Source organism: Zonotrichia albicollis, chromosome 31, assembly GCF_047830755.1.
Source record: "Zonotrichia albicollis isolate bZonAlb1 chromosome 31, bZonAlb1.hap1, whole genome shotgun sequence".
In the NCBI taxonomy this organism is placed as follows: domain Eukaryota; kingdom Metazoa; phylum Chordata; class Aves; order Passeriformes; family Passerellidae; genus Zonotrichia; species Zonotrichia albicollis.
Genome location: NC_133849.1, coordinates 588,579 through 612,853, shown reverse-complemented (window position 1 = coordinate 612,853; position 24,275 = coordinate 588,579). Strand labels below are relative to the sequence as shown.

The window sequence follows — 24,275 nt, the reverse complement described above, 5'->3', positions numbered from 1 at the left end:
TGTCTGTCCCTCTCAGCCCAGGGGATGCTCAGGGGTCTCTGTCCCTTCACCCTGGGGGATGCTCGGGGGGTCTCCATCCCTCTGGCCTCAGGCAATGCCTGTGCAGGGTTGGGGACCAGGGGCTCTGTGTCCCTCTCACCCCTGAGGGTGCTCGGGCTGGGGGGGCTCTCTGACCTTCTCACACCTGAGTGAAGGTGCAAATGAGACCATGGGAACGCAACCTGCGGATCTGCTCGAACTTGGATTGTACTGAACAAGAAATGGAAAGGAGTGAGGGAGAGAAATAAATCAGAAATGTTCTCAGAGAGAAAGAAATATGAAAAGGCTCCGGCCCCAACTCCGCAGCTCTCGGGGACACCCGCAGGGCGCAGCGCCTTTCACAATTCCAGCCAAGCAGAGGAGGTGCTAACCAAGTTCCAGCCAACCAGAGCTTTTCTCGCCGATGACTCGCCGGTTGCCAGGCGGGCCCGCAGAGCCCAGCGGGCCCGGAGCGGAATTTGGGGCTCGGGCCGGGGGGACGGATCCGCCCCGGGGGGGTCCCCGAGCCCCTGCCCAGCCCTGGGGCCGATCGGGGGCTCCCCCACCCAGCAGCCGGTGCTGCGGGGCCGCGGGGCAGAGCGGTGGGAAAGGGGGGTCCGGGCTGGGAGCGGAGGAAATGCGGGAGGAAGAGGAGGGAGACGAGGAGCAGCAGCGGGAGCGGGAGAATCGCGGCGCTCGCAGCGCCCGCACGCCGAGCCTGCAGCACCTCCTGCCCCGGGAGCATCGCCCCCAGCCCCGAGCCGCTGGGGAGGGCGGAGGCCGAGCTCGCCTCGGCTCTAGCCAGGGGTCTCCGGGAGGATTTTTTGGAGAGTGTTCGGAGCCGGCAGATCCCGGACTGAAGCCCCGGATATCTCCGGGCTCCCTAAGAGGAGCTTTTTCGGGGGCAGAGGAGCTGCGATCGCCCCTCGGGAGGGTCCTGGGGGGGTCCACGTAGGGATGGCCCGGTACCGACGGGGTGGGACATTGGTTTTGGGGATCCCTGTGAGAGCTGGGGCTGTGGAACGGGGGACCCCCGGGGCGGGGAGAGGGGAAGGGGCGATACCAGAGCTGGGGGACCCCCGGTAGCCCGGAGATGAGGCGGGGACGGGACCCCCTTACCCTGACAGGGGCGTGTCCTGGGGTGACTTTATGATGCTCGTACCCCATCGATCTGTTTAGCCCAGAAATGAGTTCTACACCTTTAATGCTGGTTCTGAGAGCGAAGGGGAGGAGGAAGAGCAGTAGTTTGTTTTCATACGCTGCACTCACTCCTCCACATTCCGGGTCCTGGACTGTTGTGATGCCTTAAGGAGCTGGAACAGAGGCCACATGGAGTTAAGAGGAATAAAGTTGATTTTTATTGAAGTGCCTTTAAAGGCCACACCCTGGCAGCAGAGGAGCCATAGCTGTGGCTCTGCCTGGATGGCTCAAAGATGGGAGCAGAAGAGGGCTTGGTCATGAGATCTCACATTTAAACAAGTTTTAGTCCATTTGTATATAGAAGTTAACTGCTCAATTAATAGTTTCAAATTATGAAGTTACATCTTCCTTGCTTGCATGCCTGCTGTCCTCTTTTCACATTGTTTATGCTTTGGGCCTGAAGTTTTAAGAGATTATCCTTGAGTCTCCAGCTAGAACAGGATTGTTGTGTCTTCACCACCCTGTGAAAAGATCCCAGTAACACTTAATATAAAACTAAAAGCTGCACATCAAAACAGAATGCAAAAATTTAAAACCTAAGTTATCAGTTGTCTGCAGTTGGACAGACAGCAGGACAGAGCTCTCCTTTGCTTTTAGTTAGTTTTAGCTCGCTCAGGCAGAGGAGTTCCTCCAACTGTGGTTTTTCTTTTTCTTTGGAGCTGTTTAAACCTGCTCTGGACTGAACACCCAGAACACCACTGGCAGCTCACACCTGTGGCCCACCAGGCTGAGCCTGGGCCGCGGCAGTTCCAGTGCTGGAGGGGCCGTTAACAGACTGATAAGAGACTGATAAGAGACTGAGTGAGCCGAGCTACAGCCCACAGAGGGACTTTCTGAGGTTGTCATCTCTTTTGGAGCGGCAAGAGGTTTTATTTTTAATATTGTTCATTTTTTTGTGCTGGTGAATGCTTTGCCTGTTAAATAAACAGGTTTTTTCCCCTTTTCTCCATGGAAATATTTTCTCGATCTGGTTGGAGGAGGGGCCGCTTGAATCTGCTTTCTAGAGGAAACCTCTTTTGGAGATTTTCTCCCAAATTTTCCCTAAACCAGGACAGGGTGGTGGGAAGAGGGAAGAGCCCCTAGTGACAGGACTGGGGTGAGGCTGGAGAAGGGGACCCCAAAACCCCCCAGCATCCCTAAGCAGGACCGTGGAGAGGGGAGATCCCCAGTGCCCATGGGATCTCCAACAGCCCTGAGACAGGGGACCACCAGAACCCCAGAGACTAGAAATGGGAAAATCCTGGTGGCTTTTTTTGATTCACTTTTGATTTTTGAAGGATTTTATGGACACCAGATGACTTCTAGTGATGGACTTGGGTGGGAGGAATCCCCAACCCAAGGCATTCGCACCTTGTTTTTCCCCAAACCAGGATTTCCCATTCCCAAACCTTGGCAATATGGAGGAGGAGAAGGCTTGGAGGAAGAGGAAGATGCCCTGGGACACCCAGGCAGGTGAGGAGGAAGTCAGTGCCCCTTTCCCCTCTCTCCTGCTCCATCCCCCACCCCAGCACAGCCCCCGGCTGCAGGACAACCCTGCTGCCAACCCCGTCCTGGTGGGGATGCACTGGGGGGATCTCCTTCCCTTTTTGGGTGGCACAGAGGCAAATCCCATCCTCTCCTTGTCCTTCCTGCCCCAGAGAAGGAGCTGAGGATGGAGACCAGGGAGGAAAAATCCCCACAGCAGAACCTCATGGAAGAGGCTGTTTTGAGTGACTCCACAGTGCAGGAACCCAATGGGGAGGAAAAGCCCCGGCAATCCCGCACAAGGAGGGGCTGCAAACCCAGCCCAGGGTGCTCTGAGGAGGAAAGACCCACCCTGAACCAGGAAGGTGGACAGAGCTTCAGCCAGAGCTCAGAGCTGGTGGCCCATGAGCAGCTTCATGCCAGCAAGAGGCCCTATGAGTGCTTGGAGTGTGGGAAGAGCTTCAGGAAGAGGTTCAACCTGATCTGCCACCAGAGGATCCACACTGGGGAACGGCCGTATGAGTGCTTGGAATGTGGGATGAACTTCAGCCACAGGTCTGACCTGGTTGTCCACCAGAGGTTCCACACTGGGGAGAGGCCCTACGAGTGTCCCAAGTGTCAGAAGAGGTTTCACACCAGCACCCACCTCCTTGTACATGAGCGCATTCACACCGAGGAGAGGCCCTTCTGCTGCCCCAACTGTGGGATGGGCTTCAGGCACAAATCCACCCTTGTCACTCACCGGTGCATCCACACCCGGGAGAGGCCCTACGAGTGTCCCCAGTGTGGGAAGAGCTTCTCAGACAGCTCGTTCTTTACCCGACACCAACGGAGGCACCAGTAAGGGCAGCCCTGTGAGTGCCCCAGCTGCAAGGGGAGCTTCATGCACTGCTCCAGCTTCATCCCTCATGGGAGGACCCATGTTGGTCAGAGCCCTGGCGATCCACATTCCTGGTGATCTGCATTGGGAAGGCGGCTGGATATTCTTTTGTTTTGACCCTAATTTTCTTTGGATTCATCTTCATCCCTTTAAAACAGAGAAAATTGGGTAAAACTCAATAAATTCATCAATGGCATCTAAAGCCTCACTTTTTACTTGTGTTTCAGGGCAATCTGGGATTCAGGGAGATAATTGGGAGAATTTGGGGGTATTTGATGTACTTGTTTCCCTTTCTTGGCACTGAAAGAGACAAGAGGGTTTAATCTGTCATCTCAATGCCACTGAAAACTACTCAATCCCACCCCAAAATTCCTGGATTCCACAGCTCTCTGGTGTCGAATGGGGTTGGAAGGGGATTGAGCAAAGTGACCTTCAAATCAGGAGGCTTGACATGGGCATTAGGTGGGGCAGGATGGGTGGGATGGGGTTTGGGAGGTGCGAAATGGGGGAAATATGGCTTGGGAAGGGGGTTATGATGTCCACGAGGGGTGGGATGGGTTGGGGTTGGGACTGGGGAAGTGGGCTGGGGTCTGGAATGAGACTGCCAAAGTTTGGGAATGATGAAGGGAGGGGGAGCCCATTACTGAATGAGTTCTTGAATAATCCACATTCCTGAAGAGATTTTGGAGTATCTCATGTTTCTGAGGCAGTTTTGGGGCACTCCCCAGCTCTTAGGGGTCTTTCCTGAGAGCAGCTCCATGGAGCCCCATTGCCAGGGTGGTTGCCTTGGGCACGAGCTCAGAGCTGTAGCCAGAGTCCGTTGCCTCGGTGCTGGAGAGCAGAGAAATGATGAACAGCCCCAGACATCTCCAGTGTGTGTTTGGGGGCAGGGTAAGTTCTGCATAGGTGGGGTGGTCACTGCCCCACCCCAGCCACTGCAGCCTCTGGTGCAGCCCCAAAGTGGCTGCCAAGCCCCTGGCACCCTAAAAACCCCACCTGGGAGAGGGACCAGAGCAGGTCAGGCTGTGACACGGGTGTGACACTGACATGTCCCACGGCCCTGGAGCTCACAGCAGCTGAGATCCAAGACTGACTGTGGATCTCTCTCTCCGTCTCTCTCTTCACCTGACTTACTCTTCTCAAAATCTGGTTAACTTGCAATTGGACAGGTTAGAGTTTGCTAAGTCAGTGCTTTATGAAGTGATTTAATGTAATTCCATGTTGCTTCAGATTTCCCAAGTACCTCATTCTCTGAAGTTTGCAACTAAAAGTTTTGTACTCTACCCTCCTGAGCAGTTTGTTGTTTTCTCCCCCTGGCCATCTGTCCTGCAGGCTGTGCCCCCTGTGCGTGCTGCTCCTCTGCCCTGGCCGGCTGCACTCGCCCATCTCGCTGTGCCCCAGCATTTCTCACCCAGCGTTTCTGTGCCCTCCCTGGGCTCCCTGCACCCAGCGCTGCCAGCTCCTGGCACACAGAGCCAGGGCAGGAGCCCACCCTGCCAAGGGGCTCTGGAGCAAGGCGGGGGCTGCGATGGCTTCTGAGCTCAGCAGCTGCTCCTGGCGTGGTTCCATGGGGACCAAGCACAGCAACGCTGCTGAGCATTGTCCCTGCTGAGGGTCACACACTGCCGGGGCACATTCCCCGCCTGCAGGATTCGGGCCCGACCCAAGCACTGCGCTGATGGCTCCAGTGTTGCTTTCCAACAAAAACAGGGGAAGGCAAACTGTGCAGGTCACGGTATTTTAGAGTGTCTAAAACTCACTAAGTCACCAATCTCGGAGGTGAGATCCATTTGGATTAACTGGAAGGGAAAGTAGTGCAAGATGGAAAAGGGAGCATAGAAACAAATTGAGGAAAATATTTTGCATTGTTTCTTTCAATTTTCATTTCAAGCTGTTTCAGTTTTCCAGGAATCTTCTCTGTAATCCTGTCTGCTCTTTTCAAGAACCTTTCCTGGAGAATGAAGTTGAGCTCCTGTTGCAAGATGTGCCACCACCTGCAGCTTCTCTTGGCTTTCCACACTGTGCGTGCCGCAGGACTCTTGCAGCAAAGCAGGACAGAGGTTTTGGGGACTTGAAAACTTGTCCTTTCTTTTCCTGGTGGACTGGGGAGTTGTGCCATTGGTGAAGTTTTCATTGTTACTGTTCCCAGGCTAAGAAAACAGGAGGTGGTACAAAGAATTGTTAGGGAATACAAGCCTGGCTGAATGCAGAGAAAGAATCCCCAGAGCCTGCAGCCACAAGTGGAGAATTGTGTGATGATCATTCCAACCTGTCACTGGACATCTTGAAAATTATCTGGAATGTGAAAATGCTCTGACAGAGGGAGTTTGAATTCAGTGTGGATGATTCCACATCTGGTGTCTTGGTGCATAAATCAAGAGCACAATCAGTTCATTATAAGCACCAGAACAAGATGGACCTCTCAGAGTAGCTGACTGAAACAATCTGAAAAGGAGAATTGCAGGGAATGACAGGGTGAACCTTGCCTGAAAGAAGGGTGAATTTTTCTAATAATTACTAATCCATTCCCTCGTCTTTTGGCTTTCTTAGCAAGGCCATTTGCATCCCAGATTCCCTATGAAGTGAGAAGCCTGTGCTTGTGGAAGTGGCTGAAAGATGTCCTGTTCCTCTGCAGGGACACTCAGGCTGAAACAGAAGCTGGAGCGCTGTCTGGGGAAGCCTCCTCCGAGCTGGAATTTGTGCCGTGCTGGGAGAGGAGGAGGAGGGGGAGAAGGCTGGCGCTGTGTGGCAGGAGCAGGAGGTTTGGGCTGCAGGACATTCCGTCTGCACCACTGCCCCGCAATGGGCGGCCGTGCCCAGGGCTCTGGGCCTGGCCCCGCGTGCGCTGAGCTCCCTGGGCTGGGCTCAGGTTCCCGCTGGGACTGGGCAGAGCCTGGGCTCAAACTGGGGGCAGCAGCAGTGCAAAACACCTCTGGGCATCTGCGTTTCCTGCTGCTGGGAAGGAGCAATGAAGTGAGTTGAGAAGTTCTGGTTTCTGTTTCTCCTGCTGGATTTTTTGATTTAATTCCACATTGCAGAGGCAAATTCTGTGACAGCCTCTGTCAGCTTATTCTATTTCAACAACGCCAGCAACAGGGCTCTGTTTGAGCCCTGCAAATGTGGCCTGTGAAGCTTTAATTACCCTCATCTTAGTGTTCAGGGGCTGGTGAGCATTCCAGTATCTGCTGATCTTTATGCCTGTGACAAAAATACTGACTTCACTGTCATGAAAGCACCATGGGTAGCGCCAACTGAAAGAGGCACTTGCATTTTTATGGATAAAATTCAGGTTGCAAGCAGAAGAGGGCCAGGAGCAGCCATGATCTGCAATTCCCAAGGCAAAGGCACCAGCAGCCTCCTGCTGTCAGCTCAGGGTGAGTAAAAGAGCGCTGAAACAGCGCTGGGACCTGATCCTTTCTTCCTCTGAGGGCTGGCTCAGGGCAGCACAGGCGGGCCCTGAACAGTCAGGGCTGTGTGTGGGTGCTGGTTGCTCTGCTCCAGAATTGAGCTGGAAAAAGCCCTTGGGAGCTGAGGCAGGAGCAGACGGGAAGGGGCCGGCACTGCTGCTGCTCCTGGCCGGGAGCCCTGGCGGGCCGGGCCGGCGCCCCCTGCGCTGCGGCTGCTGCTGCTGCCAGAGCCGGGCGGGACTCGGGGACAGGGAGCGGACACGGGGGGACAGCAAAGGCCTGGCGGCTGCAGGAATGCTGGCGCTGGGGCCGGGGCCAGCACAGAGCTTCAGCCCGCAGTTAACCCCGAGGGAAACGCTGGGGAAAGGCTCCATTTCAGCCTTTCTGCACTCGTGGCTGTGAAAGGACTGAAATGAAAGCAGAACAAGTAGGGCCCAACCTGTTCTCCTGCCTTGGGTGGAGCCCCGGGCCTGAGGCTGAGAGGGGCTGTGAGGGGCCGTGAGGGGATGTGAGTGGCCGTCATTCATGAGGCATCATGAAGGGCCTTGAGAGGCCATGATGGGCCATGGGGAACTCTGAGAGGCCATAGGGGTCTGTGAGGGGCTGTGGGAAGCCAGGCACCTCATGGAACCAAGGGTCCATCATGTCCCAGCAGGTTTTGTGGAACCAAAGGGACCATGGTGACACTATGGAGCCTCATGGTACCACAGGTCCATTGTTAACGCAGCAGCCACAGAAGGGCTGCAGAACCAAGGAGATGATTGTGACACTGCACAACTGTGCAAATCTGTGAGCCTACCAGGGAAAAGGCAGTAGCAATGCCCTGGAAAGACACACCACAGGCTCTGGGCACTCCTCACAGCTCAGGGTGAGAAAAGAGACTTCCCCATGGTGTTCTGCGGCACTATGTTAATTTTCCCAGTTCTGTCCTCTCCATTGGCCTTCTCTACCCCTTTTACACTTATATGTTCATGTTCTGGTGAGTTCTCCCTTCCCATTGGTGTGCAACTCTGTCCATCTACCCTGGCATTCCCTACTGGTCCCTTCCCTGTGTACCACCCCGAGCCCTCAGAGCATTGGATCCCTGGTGCTCTCCATTGCACCCTCTTTCCCTCCATTTATAACCTGGACAGTTCTTTCTCTTTGGCCTCTGGACACTTTCAGCGTTTCTGTGTGTGTGTGTGTGTGTGTGTGTGTGTGTGTGTATGTGTGTCTGTATGTATCTGTGTGTCTGTATGTCTGTGTGTGTGTCTGTGTGCTGTTGTTCTCATGGTTCCTACCCATTGGCACAAGACTCTCTCGGGGAAGATTGTATCCAGACCACCTAAGACTGGTGAAAATGAAAATTTTTTTCATTTACTCTGTGGTGTAAATGAACCATTCTGTCTAATCATGATCAGAAAAAATCAGAGCTGTATTTATAGAAATTTATTGGGTATTCTATGATTAATCCTGTGGGACAAATAGCGTTTAAGTTCAATTCCAATGTCCAATCTTTTTTGTTATGAACAAAAATTCAGTTAATATTTTTTTTGTGAGAAAGAGTTGCAGGGATGCAGCCAGGTCTCAGGCCGCTGCCAGGATTCTTAGTGCTTTGTTATTGTAATACCGGGTCGTTAAAGCTTATCCTCTCTTTTGTGTTAGTAAAAAGCCTGGCTGGGTGTGGTAGATTGCTCTTCCCCGAGGCAGTGCTCTCTTCCAGCATAGGGAAGACACCTGAGAGAGTGGGGGGGGGGTTATGCAAAGTGACTCCAAAGTCCAGAATGCTTTGTGGGACCCCGACTCGAAATGCAACGAGAAAACCCCAAAAACAACGAGCCAAATAAGAATTGAGAGACTAAAATGATGTCTGGACATGAGGAGCTGATGGCTGAGCCTGCAGAGATGCGGAGTCCCTCTCGCCCTGAGCAGGGAGTGGTCCCAACGCCAGGACTAGCCATCTGGGAAGCTCACAGGATCAACACCTGACGAGGACATCAAGCCCTAAGGCTCCCACGAAGACTGGATCCCCGGCTCTGCCCCTAGTGGATGGAGCTGCGCATATCCTCCTCCTCTGAGTTGTCCTGGGAGACGCGACGGGGACTGCAGCCCTGCCGAGCCGCCCAATCCTGAGCTGATCACTTTTAATAAAGGCATTATAAAGGAGAAGAAGTCTCCTGGCCCTGTTTATTTCATTTTACACCTTTGACAAAGACTGGGGCTTGGATTGGATACAGCCGTTCCCAGTCTCCTCTCTTAGAAGGAATTTTAGAAGTCTAAGGGCCCTGCACAAGTTTGAGGATCCATGGTGGCTGTTTCAGTTCCACACCATGTCATTGACAGGAGAAGGAATAGGGGCAGGTGTCTTCCCAGCATGGATGACAGGGAACATGGATCACCCAGGTACTTTCCAACATTAGACCTCCATGGGGGATGAAGCTGGAGCAGTGCACAAAGCTCCTTCTGCAGTTGGGGCATTCACAGGACTTCCCTTACTGGTGACTCTGTTGGTGTTTTGTTAACTTCGAGCTCTGGGTAAAGCTCTTCCCACACTGGGGACACTCATAGGGCCTCTCCCCAGTGTGAATGTGTTGGTGCCTGATGAGTTCTGACCTGTAGCTGAAGCCCTTCCCACACTCCCCACACTCGTAGGGCCATTCCCCAGTGTGGATCATCTGGTGGCTGATCAGGGTGCTGCCCAGCCTGAAGCTCTTCCCACACTCCAAGCACTTGTGGGGTTTCTCCCCATCATGAAGCTGCCCATGGTCCACCAGCTCTGAGCTCTGGCTGAAGCTCTGTCCACCTTCCTGGCTCAAGGTGGGTCTTTCCTCCTCAGAGCACCCTGGGCTGGCTTTGGACCCCCTCCTCCTGTGGGATCTCTGGGGATTTTCCTCCCCAGTGGAATTCTGCACTGGGAGTCATTCAAAATGGCCTCTTCAACGAGGTTCTGCTGTGGGGATTTGTCCTCCCTGGTCTCCATCCTCAGCTTCTTGTCTGGGGGAGGAAGGACAAGGAGAAGATGGGATTTGCCCCAACGCCAGAGGGAAGGGGAAGGAGATTCCCCCCAGTGCATCCCCATAAGGATGGGGTTGTCCTGCAGCCAGGGGCTGTGCTGAGCTGGGAGATGGAGCAGCAGGAGAGAGGGGGAAAGGGGCACTGGCTTCCTTCTCACCTGCCTGGGCTTCCTGGGGCATGTTCTTTTTCCTTGCAGCCACCTCCTCCATCTGGCAAGGTTTGGGGATGGGAAATCCTGTTTTGGGAGGAAAACAACAGATGAGCACACTGTTTTTTATACTGGTTTGAAGGCAATTCTGGGGAGGGTCTAAGCCAGTATTACAATTTAATAAGAAAATGAAGATCAAGGCAATGATACAGAAACAGTGCCTTAAACTGACAGGGTCAGGATATAACCTGCTGGTCAGGGTCGTGGAAGCTGTCCCATTAAATGGTGGCTGCAGTCCTGTTGGAGTCAAGAACGTGATTCTGTCAAAGCAGTGATCCTGTAGAAGGATCTGGTCTTTCTCTGAAGGTCCAGTGCTGGTTATGGAGCTCTTGTCCTATTGGAATCCAGCAGGCAAGGTGCTCCTGGTATAGCAAGACTCACCTTATATCAAGGTAGGAATGCTTGGATCCTCCCCCTGGGTGGAGCATCCCACAATGGGATGATTGAATTTTATCATTCCTGTGGTGACATTCAATCGCCCATTAGCACAAGGTATCTCCCCTGGAGGGCCTTATCCGGGGTGAGTCATGGAAGAGATAAAGAACACTGCCCCACTTGTTTATAGCAGTTTATCAAGATGGTGATGGAAAACATGCATTTGGTTACATCTTGCATTGCAGCCTGAAGCAGTGGGGTAATCCCTGCTCAGGGGGTGAACACCACCCCTCTTACCCAAACTGGCCCAGGTGTAAAACCCCCACCCTGGGAAGGCCACACACAGAGGGGACAATTTCACACTTGGCCCCCTCCAGGGGAGGTCTCTGTCCCTGTCACTCCATTGCTCTCTCCCCCCTTTTCTCTTTCCTTCCATCTCTCTCTCTACCTCACATTTACTGTTTAATAAAATCCATTTTGGATTTGGTTTCATTAGCATCTTAATTGGGGCAGAGGCATCTCTCTAACAATTTTCTTAACCAGATTGTGACATTATTTTGGCACAGTGAGTTTAGGCACTGTTGTCTGACCTCAAGTGCCTTTGACAACAGCATGGTTCCCTTCTGTGAGGAGGTTGTGGTTCTTTCTGAAGGAACTCTTGGAAACTTTGAAACAGTCCCTCCTTCCTCCTTTGGAACTTATGGGAGAAATTATGAGGAAAATGGCTGTTATGAGTGGCTGTCAAAGGAAGGGAACCAGGACACCATATGGTTCATCACAGGCCCTTCAGGTCCGGTCCGGTCCCGGTCCCTCAGGTCTTTTTGGTCCCGTTTATTGAAGAAAGTATCAAACACTTATACAGCAAATAATAAGCTTATGAATATTCTGTAAGCTAAGCAATCTATTGGTTAAACTATAGCATTAACTCAACCTCATTCCTTAGGGGTTACACTCTCTTTTCTCATGTCTCTTTCACTGTTTGTTATTATACCACAGCTAGGCCCAAGGTCACTGCTATCTGTGCAGGTGCAGGACTTGGAATTAGCCATGGTTTTGTACTTTTCCATTTTTCTAGCAGCTAAATTCCCAACATCTCCCCTGTTTTTATTTTTTAAAAAAAAAGTTCTATGGGCTAACTGTGTTACATTTTTTACAACACAAAAATAAACAATTTTAATAACTAAACAATCTTTTTAGCTAGTAAGGTTCTTTTCTTATAAGGGATTTAAGCTAGGAAAACAAACCAAAAAGCTATCATTAATTACAAGACATGCTATACAACAAATATAAAAAAGAATTCTATGTACTATAAGGCTTAACCAAAACTCAGGTGTGTTACTTTGCACACAGGCCATAAAATAAATGCCTATCATAAAAGCATAAATCTATCTAACATCACTTAAACTAAATAGCACTTAGACCTAAAATACCCAAACTTTTAAATATTTTAACTTAACAGAACTCAAACTCAATCACCTATTAAAATACTTAAAACTTTTTAACTTAACAAAACTTAACTGACTTTAAATTCTATATAACTTAATATAATTTTAATCTTAACAGAAAACTTTTGGTCAACAAAAGTTCGTTTGCTGGCAATCATGATAGAAAGCAAGTGATATCCCAAAATTAATATCAGATGCTGTATGTTTTTGTTAATTACGTTTTTTAAAAACTAAACTTTTAATAACAAAAATTTGAAATTATTAACTATTTCAATTTTTTTAATTTTATATTTTATTATTATATTATTATTATTCACTTAATTTTATTATTATAATTCATTTTATTATTTATCATTATTTCATTTTATTATTCATCATTATTTTATTTTATTGTTTATTTCATATTTTATTATTATTTATTTTTATTATTATTTATTTAATATTTTATTGTTTTATTTATATTATTATTATACCTTCTAAAGTGGCTTTGAAGTAGGAAACACCACTTTTAAAAACAAACATTTCCTTTGGATTCAGAGAAAGAAAACAATTCTTATTTAAAAATAATTATATAGCATTTTTATAAAATGCCTCTTTGAGGAAATACCTCAACAGATGTTTTCCTTGTGTAAAATAGACATTTTTTAGCTCAAATCTTTGAGACACAATATACTACTTAGAATTTGTGTTTATGCATTACCTTTTATATTAGTAATTTAATAAAACTTCTAATCTATCCTAGGGAACAACAAAGCTACATTGCATACCCCTAGAATAAAACACTGTTTAAGGTACAGTTGTAAAAAAAACTCCCCTGAATTCAGTGTTTGCCTCTATATCTATCACATCTAAACAAAGCTCAAAAAATACAAAAAAGACACTTATTACATTTCATTTCTACAACCACTTTAACTTGTTTTTAACATTTTTAAATTTTTCAAAATATAATTTTGAAGTCTGATGTTCTACTGACTAAGTTATTTTGGGCTTCTGATGTCTAAAGTCTGTTAGAAAAAACAAAAGTCCCTTTTAACACTTAGGTGAAAAACGTCCCGTTATCTTTTGGTGTCACTTGTTTATTATCACTGGTCTCTTAATTGCAGTAGGAATCTTTCTCTTGTTGACAAGAGTCACATTTATTACGGCTGTTAAGGTCTCACACTGAAGCCCTTGCCCGCTGTGGGGCAGAGGGAGAAGCGCTCCACTGGAAAAAGCGCTCCGGTCCCGCGGCGCCTGTGTCGGAGGGGGCGACCCCCCGTGCTGGGTGCGGTGCAGCTCCCCCCGCTCTAGGCCTCCACGGCTGCTGGGCTCCCCGCGCGGCTTCTCGGCGCGGCTTCTCCGGCGGCTCCTGCGGCAGCTCCCGCGGCGCATGGCTCGGCTTCCGCCGCGGCCCCCCGCGGCTGCGCTACCGCCGCTGCGCCCATGACGAGTTTGGAGTAGGATAGCTTTGCAGGCGTCCCGAACCGCGGCTGCTGCCTTGCACTCAGAAATATGCTGAGGCAGTGTGTGGTGCATTACTTGCCATGGCTGGCTCAGTTTCTTTGCTGTTCTATCATATTCTAACATTGCTTCCCACAGTATATCTCTACATTTTTTTCGTTCTGAGAGTTCATAGACCATTTGTGGGTTAAGGAAAGTTTTTTCAGCGTATCCGTAGGCTAATAACAATTTTTCCCCTCTATCTCTTGCCATTCTAGATACGCGGCTAATAACTTATATGCTGCTTGCCTTTTTCATACCTCTTTTTATTTTTCGTGAGCGCTCTTGCAGCTTTCCAGGCTCCCGCAGCACGTAATGGCTTGAGTCACCGATGTGAACCCCAAGGGTGCTTCAAAATTCCGGCACCGTCTCGGCTGCAAACGAGACCCAGCTCCAACTTCCTCGACCGTGGCGTGCTCTCTCCCCCTTTTTCTTTTAGTCAAGACGAGGGGGGTCAGCATTCAGGGTCACCACTATGTCGAAAGAAGGGGACCAGGACACCAGTTGGTTCATCACAGGCCCTTCAGGTCCGGTCCCGGTCCCGGTCCCCCAGGTCTTTTTGGTCCCGTTTATTGAAGAAAGTATCAAACACTTATACAGCAAATAATAAGCTTATGAATATTCTGTAAGCTAAGCAATCTATTGGTTAAACTATAGCATTAACTCAACCTCATTCCTTAGGGGTTACACTCTCTTTTCTCATGTCTCTTTCACTGTTTGTTATTATACCACAGCTAGGCCCAAGGTCACTGCTATCTGTGCAGGTGCAGGACTTGGAATTAGCCATGGTTTTGTACTTTTCCATTTTTCTAGCAGCTAAATTCCCAACAGGTGGCCACTGAAAAAAAAAAAAATTGTTGTCCTTCCTTGAAAAGTTGGTTAAAATCACTGGAGGAGAGGGAAAAAATGATATCAGATAGACTGATGAAGTTCATTTACTCCAAGGTGAGGAACACAAGTCTGTTGAAAGTCCTGCAGGAAGCCGAGGTCAAGTAGCTAAATTCCCTAATAACTCCAACCTGGGGCCTCCAGAAAGATTTTTTTGGAGAGTGTTCAGAGCAGGCAGATCCCGGACTGAAGCCCCAGATATCTCCGGGCTCCCTAAGAGGAGCTTTTTCGGGGGCAGAGGAGCTGCGATCGCCCCTCGGGAGGGTCCCGGGGGGTCCACGTAGGGATGGCCTGGTACTGACGGGGTGGGACATTGGTTTCGGGGATCCCCGTGAGAGCTGGGGCTGTGGAAGGGGGGACCCCCGGGGCAGGGAGAGGGGAAGGGGCGATACCGGAGCTGGGGGACCCCTGGCAGCCCGGAGATGAGGCGGGGACGGGACCCCCTGACCCTGACAGGGGCGTGTCCTGGGGTGACTTCATGATGCTCGTACCCCATCGGTCTGTTTAGCCCAGAAATGAGTTCTGCACCTTTAATGCTGGTTCTGAGCGTGAAGTGTAGGAAGAAGAAGCGGCAGCTCTTTTTCAGAAACTGCACTCCTCCACATTACGGCTCCTGGATGGACAGGATGGACAGATAGACAGTGGGACAGAGCTCTCCTTTGCTATTAGTTAGTTTTTAGCTCACTGAAGAAGAGAAGTTCCCTGGACTGCTCTTTTTCTTTTTCTTTTTTTTTTTCTTTTTCTTTTTCTTTGGAGCTGTTTAAACCTGCTCTGGACTGAACACCCAGAACATCACCAGCAGCTCGCACCTGTGGCCCACTGGGTCAGGCCTGGGCCACAGAATTTCCAGCACTGGGGCGACTGATAAGAGACTGAGTGAGCTGAGCTACTTCCCACAGGGGGACTTTGTGAGTTTGTAACCTCTTTATGTTTTACTGTTTAATATTGTTCATTTGTTGTGTTGGTGAATGCTTTGCCTGGTAACTAAAGAGTTTTTTTACCCTTTTCTCCAAGGAAATATTTTCCTGAACCAGCTGGGGGAGGAGCTGCTTGAATCTGCTTTCTAGAGGAAACCTCTTTTGGAGGTTTTCTCCCAAATTTGCCCTAAACCAGTGTAGGATGGTGGGGAGAGGGGGGAGCCCCAAGTGGCTGGATTGGGGGGAGGCTGGAGAGGGGGAACCCAAAACCCCCCAGAATCCGTAAGCAGGACCCTGGAGAAGGGGGATGCCCAGGACCCATGGGATCCCCAGCAGCCCTGAGATGGGGGACCACCAGAACTCCAGAGGAATGAGACTTGAAAGAGGGAACTCCTGGTGGCTTTTTTGATTCACTCTTGATTTTTGGAGGTTTTTATGGGCATTAGGTGAATTGTAGAGATGGACTTGGGTGAGAGGAATCCCCAGCACAAGGCATTCACACCTTGTTTTTCTCCAAACCAGGATTTTCCCCAAACCATCCCGCAGTGACATCCCCCCTGTACCGCTCTGGGTAAGCTTGGTCCCAAACCTGACCCCAGTCCTGGTCTCAGTCTCACTCCACATATAGACACACTCCAGCTCTGTATTTAATCACATCCCAGTCCCAGACTCGACTAGCCCCAGACCCAATCCCAACCCCAGCCCTAAAGCCAATCCCATGTCTAGCCATAACCCCCATCCCAGCTCTAATCCAAATCTCATTCCAAACTCCAAGACCAGCCCCAATTCCCGCCACTTCCTAAACCCTCAGCCCCAAACCAAATCCCAGGTTCAGCCCTTCTGGGGGTTTGGGAGTTTCTCTGTCCCTCTGACCACGATGATGTTTGGGTGGGGTCACACTAGGGATGAGAGGGACAGAGACCCCCCCGGCCTCCCCAGGTGTGAGAAGGTCGGAGAGCCCCTCCAGCCCCGAGCACCCTCAGGGGTGAGAGGGACACAGAGCCCCTGGTCCCCAGCCCTGCACAGGCATTGCCTGAGGCCAGAGGGATGAAGACCCCCTGAGCATCCCCCAGGGTGAGGGGACAGAGACCCCCGAGCATCCCCTGGGCTGAGAGGGACAGAGACTGTCCCGAGCATCCCCTGGCACAGGGATGAGAGGGAGGGGAATCCCCCAGGCATTTCCTGACAAGGGACAGAGTCCTCCCCTGGGGCAGGGCAAGTGTGACATTGTCCCCTGTGTGTGTGGCCTTCCCAGGGTGGGGGTTTTACACCTGAGCCAGTTTGGGTAAGGGGGGTGGTGTTCATCCCCTGAGCAGGGATTACCCCACTCTTTCATGTTGCAATGTAAAATATAACCAAATGCATGTTTTCAATCACCATCTTCAAAAACTGCTCTAAATATGTGGGGCAGTGTTCTTTATCTCTTCCATGACTCACCCCTGATAACGCTCTCCAGGGAAGATATCTTCTGTGAATGGGCCATTGAGTGTCACTGCAGGAATGAAAAAGTTCCATTTTCTACTGGTCCCTTTCCAGTGTACCACCCATTGTGAGATGCTCTGCCCAGGGGGAAGAACCAAGCATTTCTATCTGGATATAAATTGAGCCTTGCAACACCAGCAGCACCTTGCCTACTGGATTCCCAGAGGACAAGAGCTCTGTAACCAGCACTGGGCCTTCAGAGGAAGACCAGACCCTTCTACAGGATCACTGCTTTGACAGAATCACGTTCATCACTCCAACAGGACTGAAGCCACCATTTAATGGGACTGGTGCCACCACCCTGACCAACAGGGTGTCAGGCTATATCCTGACTCTGTCAGTTTAAGGCAGTTTTTCTCTATCATTGCCTTGATCTTCATTTTCTTACTAAATTGTAATTCTTGCTTAGACTCTCCCCTAGGTTTGCCTTCATACCAGTTCAAAAGACAATGTACTCACCGCTTGTCTTCTTCCCAAACCAGGATTTCCTATTCCCAAACCTTGATTGGACGAAGAAGGAGGCTGCGAAGAACAGGAAGGAACCCTGGGATACCTAGGCAGGTGAGGAGGAAGTCAGTGCTCCTTTCCCCCTCTCTCCTGCTCCATCTCCCAGCCCATCACGGCCCCCGGAAAAAAAGACAATGTGAGCACCCTTTGTTTTCTTCTGAGAACAGGATTTCCCATTCCCAAATATTGATTGGATGGAGGAGAAGGCTGCGATGAACAGGAAGGAGCCCTGGGATACCCAGGCAGGTGGGGAGGAAGCCAGTGTCCCTTTTCACCTCTCTCCTGCTCCATCTCCCAGCCCAGTACAGCCCCTGGCTGCAGGACAACCCTGCTGCCAATACGATCCTTCTGGGGATGCACTGGGGGAATTTCCTTCCCCTTCCCTCTGGCATGGAGGCAAATCCCATCCTCTCCTTGTCCTTCCTCCCCCAGAGAAGGAGCTGAGGATGGAGACCAGGGAGGAAAAATCCTCACAGCAGAACCTCATGGAAAAAGCCATTTTGAGTGATTCCACAGTGCAGAATTCCAATGGGGAGGAAAATCCCCAGAGATCCCACAGGATGAGGAGCTGCAAAGCCAGCCCAGGGTGCTCTGAGGAGGAAAGACCCACCCTGAGCCAGGAAAGTGGACAGAGCTTCAGCCAGAGCTTGGAGCTGGTGGACCATGGGCAGCTTCATGATCGGTGGAAGCCCTACAAGTGCTTGGAGTGTGGGAAGAGCTTCAGGCTGAGCAGCACCCTGATCCAGCACCAGATGATCCACACTGGGGAATGGCCCTACGAGTGTGGGGAACATGGGAAGGGCTTCAGCGACAGTTCCACCCTCATCAGGAATCAACATATCCACACTGGGGAGAGTCCCTACAATTGTCCCCAGTGTGGGAAGAGGTTTTGGAGAAGCTCCAGTCTCTTCCAGCACCAGCGGATGCACACCAAGGAGAGGCCCTTCCGCTGCCCTGACTGCGGGTTGGGCTTCAAGCACAACTCCAACCTCATCACCCACTGGTGCATCCACACTGGGGAGAGGCCTTACGAGTGTCCCCAGTGTGGGAAGCGCTTTACCCAGAGCTCTGCCTTGACCAGTCACCAACGGAGACACCGGTAAGGGAAGCCCTGTGAGTGCAGGAAGAGCTTTGTGCCCTGCTCCTGCTTCAGCCCCCATGGGAAAACCCATGTTGGTCAGAGCCCTGGTGACCCACATTCCCAGTGATCTGTGTTGGGAAGACATTGGGCTGGTTATCCTTTTTGTTTGGCTCTAAATTTCTCTGGATTTATCGTATAAAAACACCTGAAATAGGACTAAAAAGAAAGTAATTGATTAAAGATGCCTAAAGTCTCACCATTTCACAGCTATTTCAGGTGGAATTTATAGTTTAAAGATATATTCTGGGGAATTTGTGGGTTCTTGGGGGATGTCAGCCAGTGTTCTCCGTATCTTTACAGTCCAGAAGTCATAATGAATTGATCTGTCACCTCAGAATGACTCAGTCCCACTGAAAACACCTCAGTATTACCCCAAAAAGCCTCAATCCCACCTCAAAATGGCTTGTTCCAACCTCAAAAAAACTCAGTCCCATGTCAAGATATTTCAATTTCACAGCCTCCAGGGTGAGATGGGGTTGGAAGGAGATTGGGAGAAGTGGCAACCAAATTTGGAGAAGCGGGATTGGGATTGTGTGGGGCTGGGTGTGTGGGATGTGTTTTAATATTAAATAAACCTTTTAAGAATTATTGATTTCTGTCTGATTTATTTTCTATCAGTTCAGTTTTGTTTTTCAGAGTGCCACCTTCTCAGCTGATTGTGTTTGTGCCCTCCTTTCTCTCCTGCCTTTCTTTCCCTGCTCTGTTTCTCTCTCAGTGTCTCCCTTGACCCAGGGCAGCTCCCACAAAAGACCCTGCCCTGATTTCATTCCCAATCCACGAGCTACAACAACCATGGGTGAAGTTATGAAGGCTGGCTGTGAAATGTCACTGTAAGATCTTGCTCCACTTGGCTTTTGGCTCCTGCTTTAGAGATTTGCCTTCAGAGGCAGGAACATCTTTTCCTGGTTGGGAACTGCAATTCCAGCCCCTGGGAGTGTGTGCTGTGGATCCCAGAGGGGCATTCCCAAGGCCCCCAGGGTGCTGCTCATGCTGTGCCTCCCAAGGAGCTGTGCAGGGCCAGGGGACAAGGTCCAGCAGCTCTGTTGGTTCTGCAGTGCCACAAGGGCCCCTGGTTCCATGAGTTTCCATACTGCCAACAGGGGTTCCTTGGTTCCCATGATACCCTGCTGTGTCACCATGGATATTTGGTGCCATGAAGAGTTCTTCAGTGTCACAATGGCCTCCCTCGCTCCATGAGGTTCCACAGTGTCAGAATGGCCTCCTTGAATGGGCAGTGTCACCATGGACCATTGGCTCCATGCAGCCCCACTGGGCCACCATGGACTCCTTGGTTCCATGAGGTCCTGGGGGCATCTCCATGGTCTCCTTGGATCCACACTGTCACAATGGACCACTGGATCCACCTGGCCCTGCTGGGTCACCATGGCCCCTTGGTTCCATGGCACCCCAGGGCCATAATTGACTCCTTGCTTCTACGTCACCCTCTCAGTGCCAAAATGGCCCCTTTACTCCATGAGGAACACAAAATTTTTATAGAAACATTGAGCAAATCCTGCTTAATACACCTGGGAACATCTGTTTGCATTCAAGAGAGATGTTAAAGGTGAGGATGGCACCAGCAGCTTCCATCTGCAACAGAGATCCAGGGAAAGGACAGGGACAGAGAATTCAGCTGCAAGACTCAGAGAATTCTGCTTCCAGAGATCATTTCTGCTCACACTGTCCCTTTTAGAAAGGTGACACCATTCCAGGCAGCCTGGACTGAGCAGGTGGTTCCTGAGTGGGGTTAGTTGTTCAGGAAACCTGCTCAGGCTTTTCCATTCTTTCCTTCCCAACAGGAAAACTTCTCCTGAGCCTGTGTGCAGGTACAGCCCTGAGGAGAGCAGGTGGGATGTGGTGCAATGGGCTGGGACATGGATCTGCAGAGCTAAGGGACAAGGTTCTGCTGCAGGGCACAGGGATGTCAGTGCCAGGTGGGCCATGTCAGACATGGTGAGGCTGGGGGTGAGGAGCAGCTTGTCCAAACAGGGTCAGCCTCAAGGGGCTCATTCTTCTCTGTGGCCAGACTTCCTAAGGAGACATTCAGCATTAGGATCACCTGAGGAATGCTTCTATCAGCTCTTCTTTAAACTGAAAATTAAAAATACTCACTTGATTAAAGAAAGCAAGTAATGAGGTGCACTTTGAAATTTTCATTATTAATGCAACTCCAGACTGACTCCAACCAGCTGCACAAGCCCTGGTGTCCTGAAGGAAGAAAGAGACCCCGAGGGCTTTCTGTATTTTATTGAGCCACATAGTAGATTTAGGGCTGAGTCCAGGACCCTCAGGCACTGAGAGAAGGCTGAAGAAGCTGCTCAAGAAATCAGAAGCAAAACTCCAAGTCCCTTGGAGCATCACTGGGCTCCACTGAGAGAAGGGAGTGCCAAAGGCTCCCAAGGGACTGCTGAGAGCAGATCCTTGAGGCCAGGATTGCAGGGAGTCAAAGGCTCTGAGCAGGGAACTGCAATGCTGAGCAAGGCCTGGGCTGGTTGGGGGAAGCAGAAAGGCCAAGCCCTGAGCCCAGCCTGGGACAGCAGGGCCTGTCCCTCACGGGTGGCTCGAGGCTGTTTGTGGGGCAGTGGGATGTGAGGGGTAGCAAGGACAAATGTCATAAACCTGTGTGACACTCCAGATCCTCATGGAACCAAGGGGCCAGTGGGACACTGTGGGAAGTTGTGGAACCAAGGAGATTATTGTGGCACTGTTGGGGCCCACGGAAGCAAGGGGCCAGTGAGACACTGTGGAGCCTCATGAAAACAAGAGGCCATTGTGAGCTTGCAGTGTGCACTCAGAACACTGAAATGCTGGGGGTAATCCTTGACTTGAGTTTGGTGCACAGGAGAAACACCAACCAGATAGTCTCAACATGGGCAGATGCAAAGAATATTCTTGCTAGGAAGGGACCCACAAGGATCATCAAGTCCAGCTCTTAAGTGAATGGCCCACACAGCGATTGAACCCACAACCTCAATTATACCAGCACCAGGCTCTAACTAACTGAGCTCAGAGGTCAAAATGACACAAAATTTTGCTGGCAAAATATAGACAATCCAGGAAATTTGGCAAAGGTTTTAATACAACATCTACTTCAACATAAACCTCTCATCATAACATTAACTTCACTAACTTAGCCCATTTAACCTTAAAACCTTTAATTCTGAAGATGTTAATTTACTCAAAAATGTTACAGGTAAGTACGATTAGAAGAAGAAACAGAGAACAACAGCAAGACAAAGATCTGTAGAAAGACACACACATAGGTACCAACAGTGCCTGTTATGTGATTGACAGCTCAGTCAATAAGACCTGGGTTAGCACTGCCCCTGCTGTGTGATTGACAGCTCTGTCATAGTCAGATGAAGGTGATTTCAGAGATAGATGAAGAGAACTTTTGCTCTTAAACAGCTTATCTTTAAACTAATACCCTGTTAGTTGACATGGCCCATAAAGACAACTGTGGGAAAAGCTGTGAAGAAGTTGGAGGGACTTCACAATTACAGATTTTTCTGGGTGGCTGCTATTAGTGGAAATAAAAAGCCACAAGAGAACTGTTTTCTTATATGGAAGTCTCCATAACATTACCAAGAGGAACTTCTCTCCTTAAGTGAACTGAAAAAAGGCTATTCTAGAGGTGGTAAAGTGACTGAATAGTTTGGGGTTTGTCTCTTTGTATTCTCAGTAAGAAAGTTGTATGGAGGGGCGAAGTGTTCTGAAAGTTTTGTTCTGACTCTTATTTCTAGTTCTTTAATTACTACTTATAAGCTCTAATTTATACCCTTTTAAAACTTAGAGTCTGTTTTTCCATTCTCCTAATCCTATCTCGCAGCAGGAAATGAGTAAGGGTATTCTAGTGAGTGCACTGGTAATTAGCCAACACTGAACCGAAACTGATTTTGAGAAATCTCAAAATGGTGAACCAAAACCACTACAGAAACATTTCTGATGAACTCCACAAGAGCAGAGGAAAATCAAGGCAGAACCACAGCTTGTCAGGACTTGCTTGAGCCTAATGAGCCCTGTGGTGCATTTGGAGCTGAGCCCTGCAACCTCAGGGCCTGAGAGGAGGCTGCACAAACCTTTCCAGGAGTCAAAGTCAGAGGAAACACCCAAAGTGTCTCGAGGCATAAATGGGTCGCACTGAGGTCATTCCCAACACAGGCTACTCCTCGACTCTTTGGAGGAAAGAATTGGAGGCCAGGATGGCACTAAATGCTCTCAGAGACTCAGTGTGGAAAGGAAAATCCAAAGTACATTAAAAATCTTGAGTATCTCAAAGTAATAATGAGCTCCACTGAGTGTCAGTACAGAGCTCTCAAGGGACTCATTAAAGTAGATAATTGGGGCCATGATTGCACAAACTTCTCATAGAGTTTGTATGAAAAGTGAAACACCAAGTACCTTAAAATAACTTAAGTACCTTGAAGATTAATGAGCCCCACTGAGTATTGTTACTGACAAAAGCTCTCAAGGGACTCATTAAAGCAGATAATTTCAGGCCATGATTGCCCAAACCTCTCAGAGACTCCAAGGCAAAAGCCAAACCCAAAGTCCTTTGAAAAACCTGCAGTCCCTGGGAGCATCAAGGATCCCCCAGGGCCATTCCTGAGCAAGGCTCTCCAGGGACTCCTTCCAGCAGATCCTTGAGGCCACTGGGATGTGGGCTAGGGGGGGATGCTGAGGGCAGGACAAGGGGCTGACAGTGCCCAGCCTGGCTGGGGCTGTGCCAGGAGGCCCCAGGGCCTCAGGACAAGGTGTCTCATCCCAGCCCTTGGTGGCACAGACCCTGCTGCTGTGCCCCAGGGCACCAAGACTTGTCTTCTCTTTGTCCCCACCTGTCATCACTGCCTCCAGTTGTCTGCTCTGCCTGGGGCCTGGGGACACTTTCTCAGTTGTGTCCCTCAGTGGGACCCATTAAAAGTCCAAGAAACTTTGGAGTTGGATTCTGACTTGGAGTTCTGGAGAGGTTTCTTCAGCTCCCTCTCAGGGACTGATGTTCAGGGCCTGAGCACAAAGCCCCAGAGGCTCATTAAAGTCCTTGTGCTGTGTCTGTGCCAAAGAGCTGGGCTGGGCTCCTGGCACAGAGGCAGCTCCTGGTGACCAAGCAAAGCTTCAAAAGCACATTTCTCTTGATGAGCAGCTCTTCTGCCAGCCCAGCAGGGCTGGGGCACTGCCTGCAGCCACCCTGGGAGCAGCACAGAGGCACAGAGAGCTTCAATCAGTCAGGGCTGGGAAGGTGCTGAGAAGTGCCTGGGGCAGAATCACCGCCAGCCCTTGGCACAGGAACCTCTGGCTGCAGGACAATGCAGCTGCAGCTCCTGGAGCCATCTCCTAAAGCTGGAACATCCCAATGCCTGCAGACCCTGTGAGTACATTCTCTGATTGTCTCTTGTGCAGAGCAGCCAGGGGTGCCCAGGGCTGTCGTGCAGAGCAGGGTCCTGCAGCCCAGGGCGCTGTGCTGGGGCAGAGACTCTGCTGCCTGCCAGGGACAGCTCTCAGCCAGCCCTGGCAGCTGCTCCCAGCACTGGGGGACAAGATCTGGGTGGGAGAACACAACTGGTAAGGCTTGGAAGTGTTCTTGTGTGGTGAGGATGCTGCATTGTTCAGGACTACTTCCCAGCATGGCATTCAACTCCAGAATGTTTCCAAGTAGATTATACAGGGAGCAGAGGTATTCAGGGACTGCATAAAAGGGAAAATCCTCCTCTATTTATTTACTGCTCTGGATTGTCTGGATGGGAAATTGTACATAGATGTTCATCTCTCAGTTCAGGCTGAGGAAAACAGAAAAAAATATTTCACTGTGATCTGAATACACCAGGCAGTGACAGAAATCAGTCCAGGGCCCCTCAGAGGCAGCATCAGTGCCA

General features: G+C 50.2%; 2 protein-coding genes across 3 annotated transcripts in view; one reads left to right on the top strand and one right to left on the bottom strand.

Moving 5' to 3' along the window:
* Positions 1–13,362, bottom strand: part of LOC141725760 (uncharacterized) — a 93,777-nt gene extending 80,415 nt beyond the window's left edge. The window contains exons 1-2 of the mRNA XM_074529794.1: positions 13,135–13,362; positions 9,445–9,704 (exon numbers count right to left, since the gene is read on the bottom strand). Of these exons, the coding sequence (XP_074385895.1) occupies positions 9,445–9,704; positions 13,135–13,362 (488 nt within the window). The remainder of the gene's footprint in view (positions 1–9,444; positions 9,705–13,134) is intronic.
* LOC113460726 (uncharacterized) lies at positions 453–3,872 on the top strand. Of its 2 annotated transcripts, none has more exons than XM_074530085.1 (3): positions 453–2,056; positions 2,589–2,670; positions 2,856–3,872. In XM_074530085.1, exons 2-3 carry the CDS (start codon positions 2,616–2,618, stop codon positions 3,524–3,526), a joined length of 726 nt encoding a protein of 241 aa, XP_074386186.1. In that variant the 5' UTR covers positions 453–2,056; positions 2,589–2,615; the 3' UTR covers positions 3,527–3,872. The 2 variants fall into 2 exon arrangements, with proteins under 2 accessions (XP_074386186.1, XP_074386185.1); XM_074530084.1 differs by having other exon boundaries at positions 453–2,084.
* Positions 13,363–24,275: the final 10,913 nt, after the last annotated feature.

Bases quoted from the DNA above. Each gene is read 5' to 3' on its own strand.
- LOC113460726 (XM_074530085.1), top strand. From the start codon at position 2,616: ATGGAGGAGGAGAAGGCTTGGAGGAAGAGGAAGATGCCCTGGGACACC. The intron at 2,671-2,855 runs GTGAGGAGGAAG...TTCCTGCCCCAG, and splicing joins GCCCTGGGACACCCAGGCAG to AGAAGGAGCTGAGGATGGAG.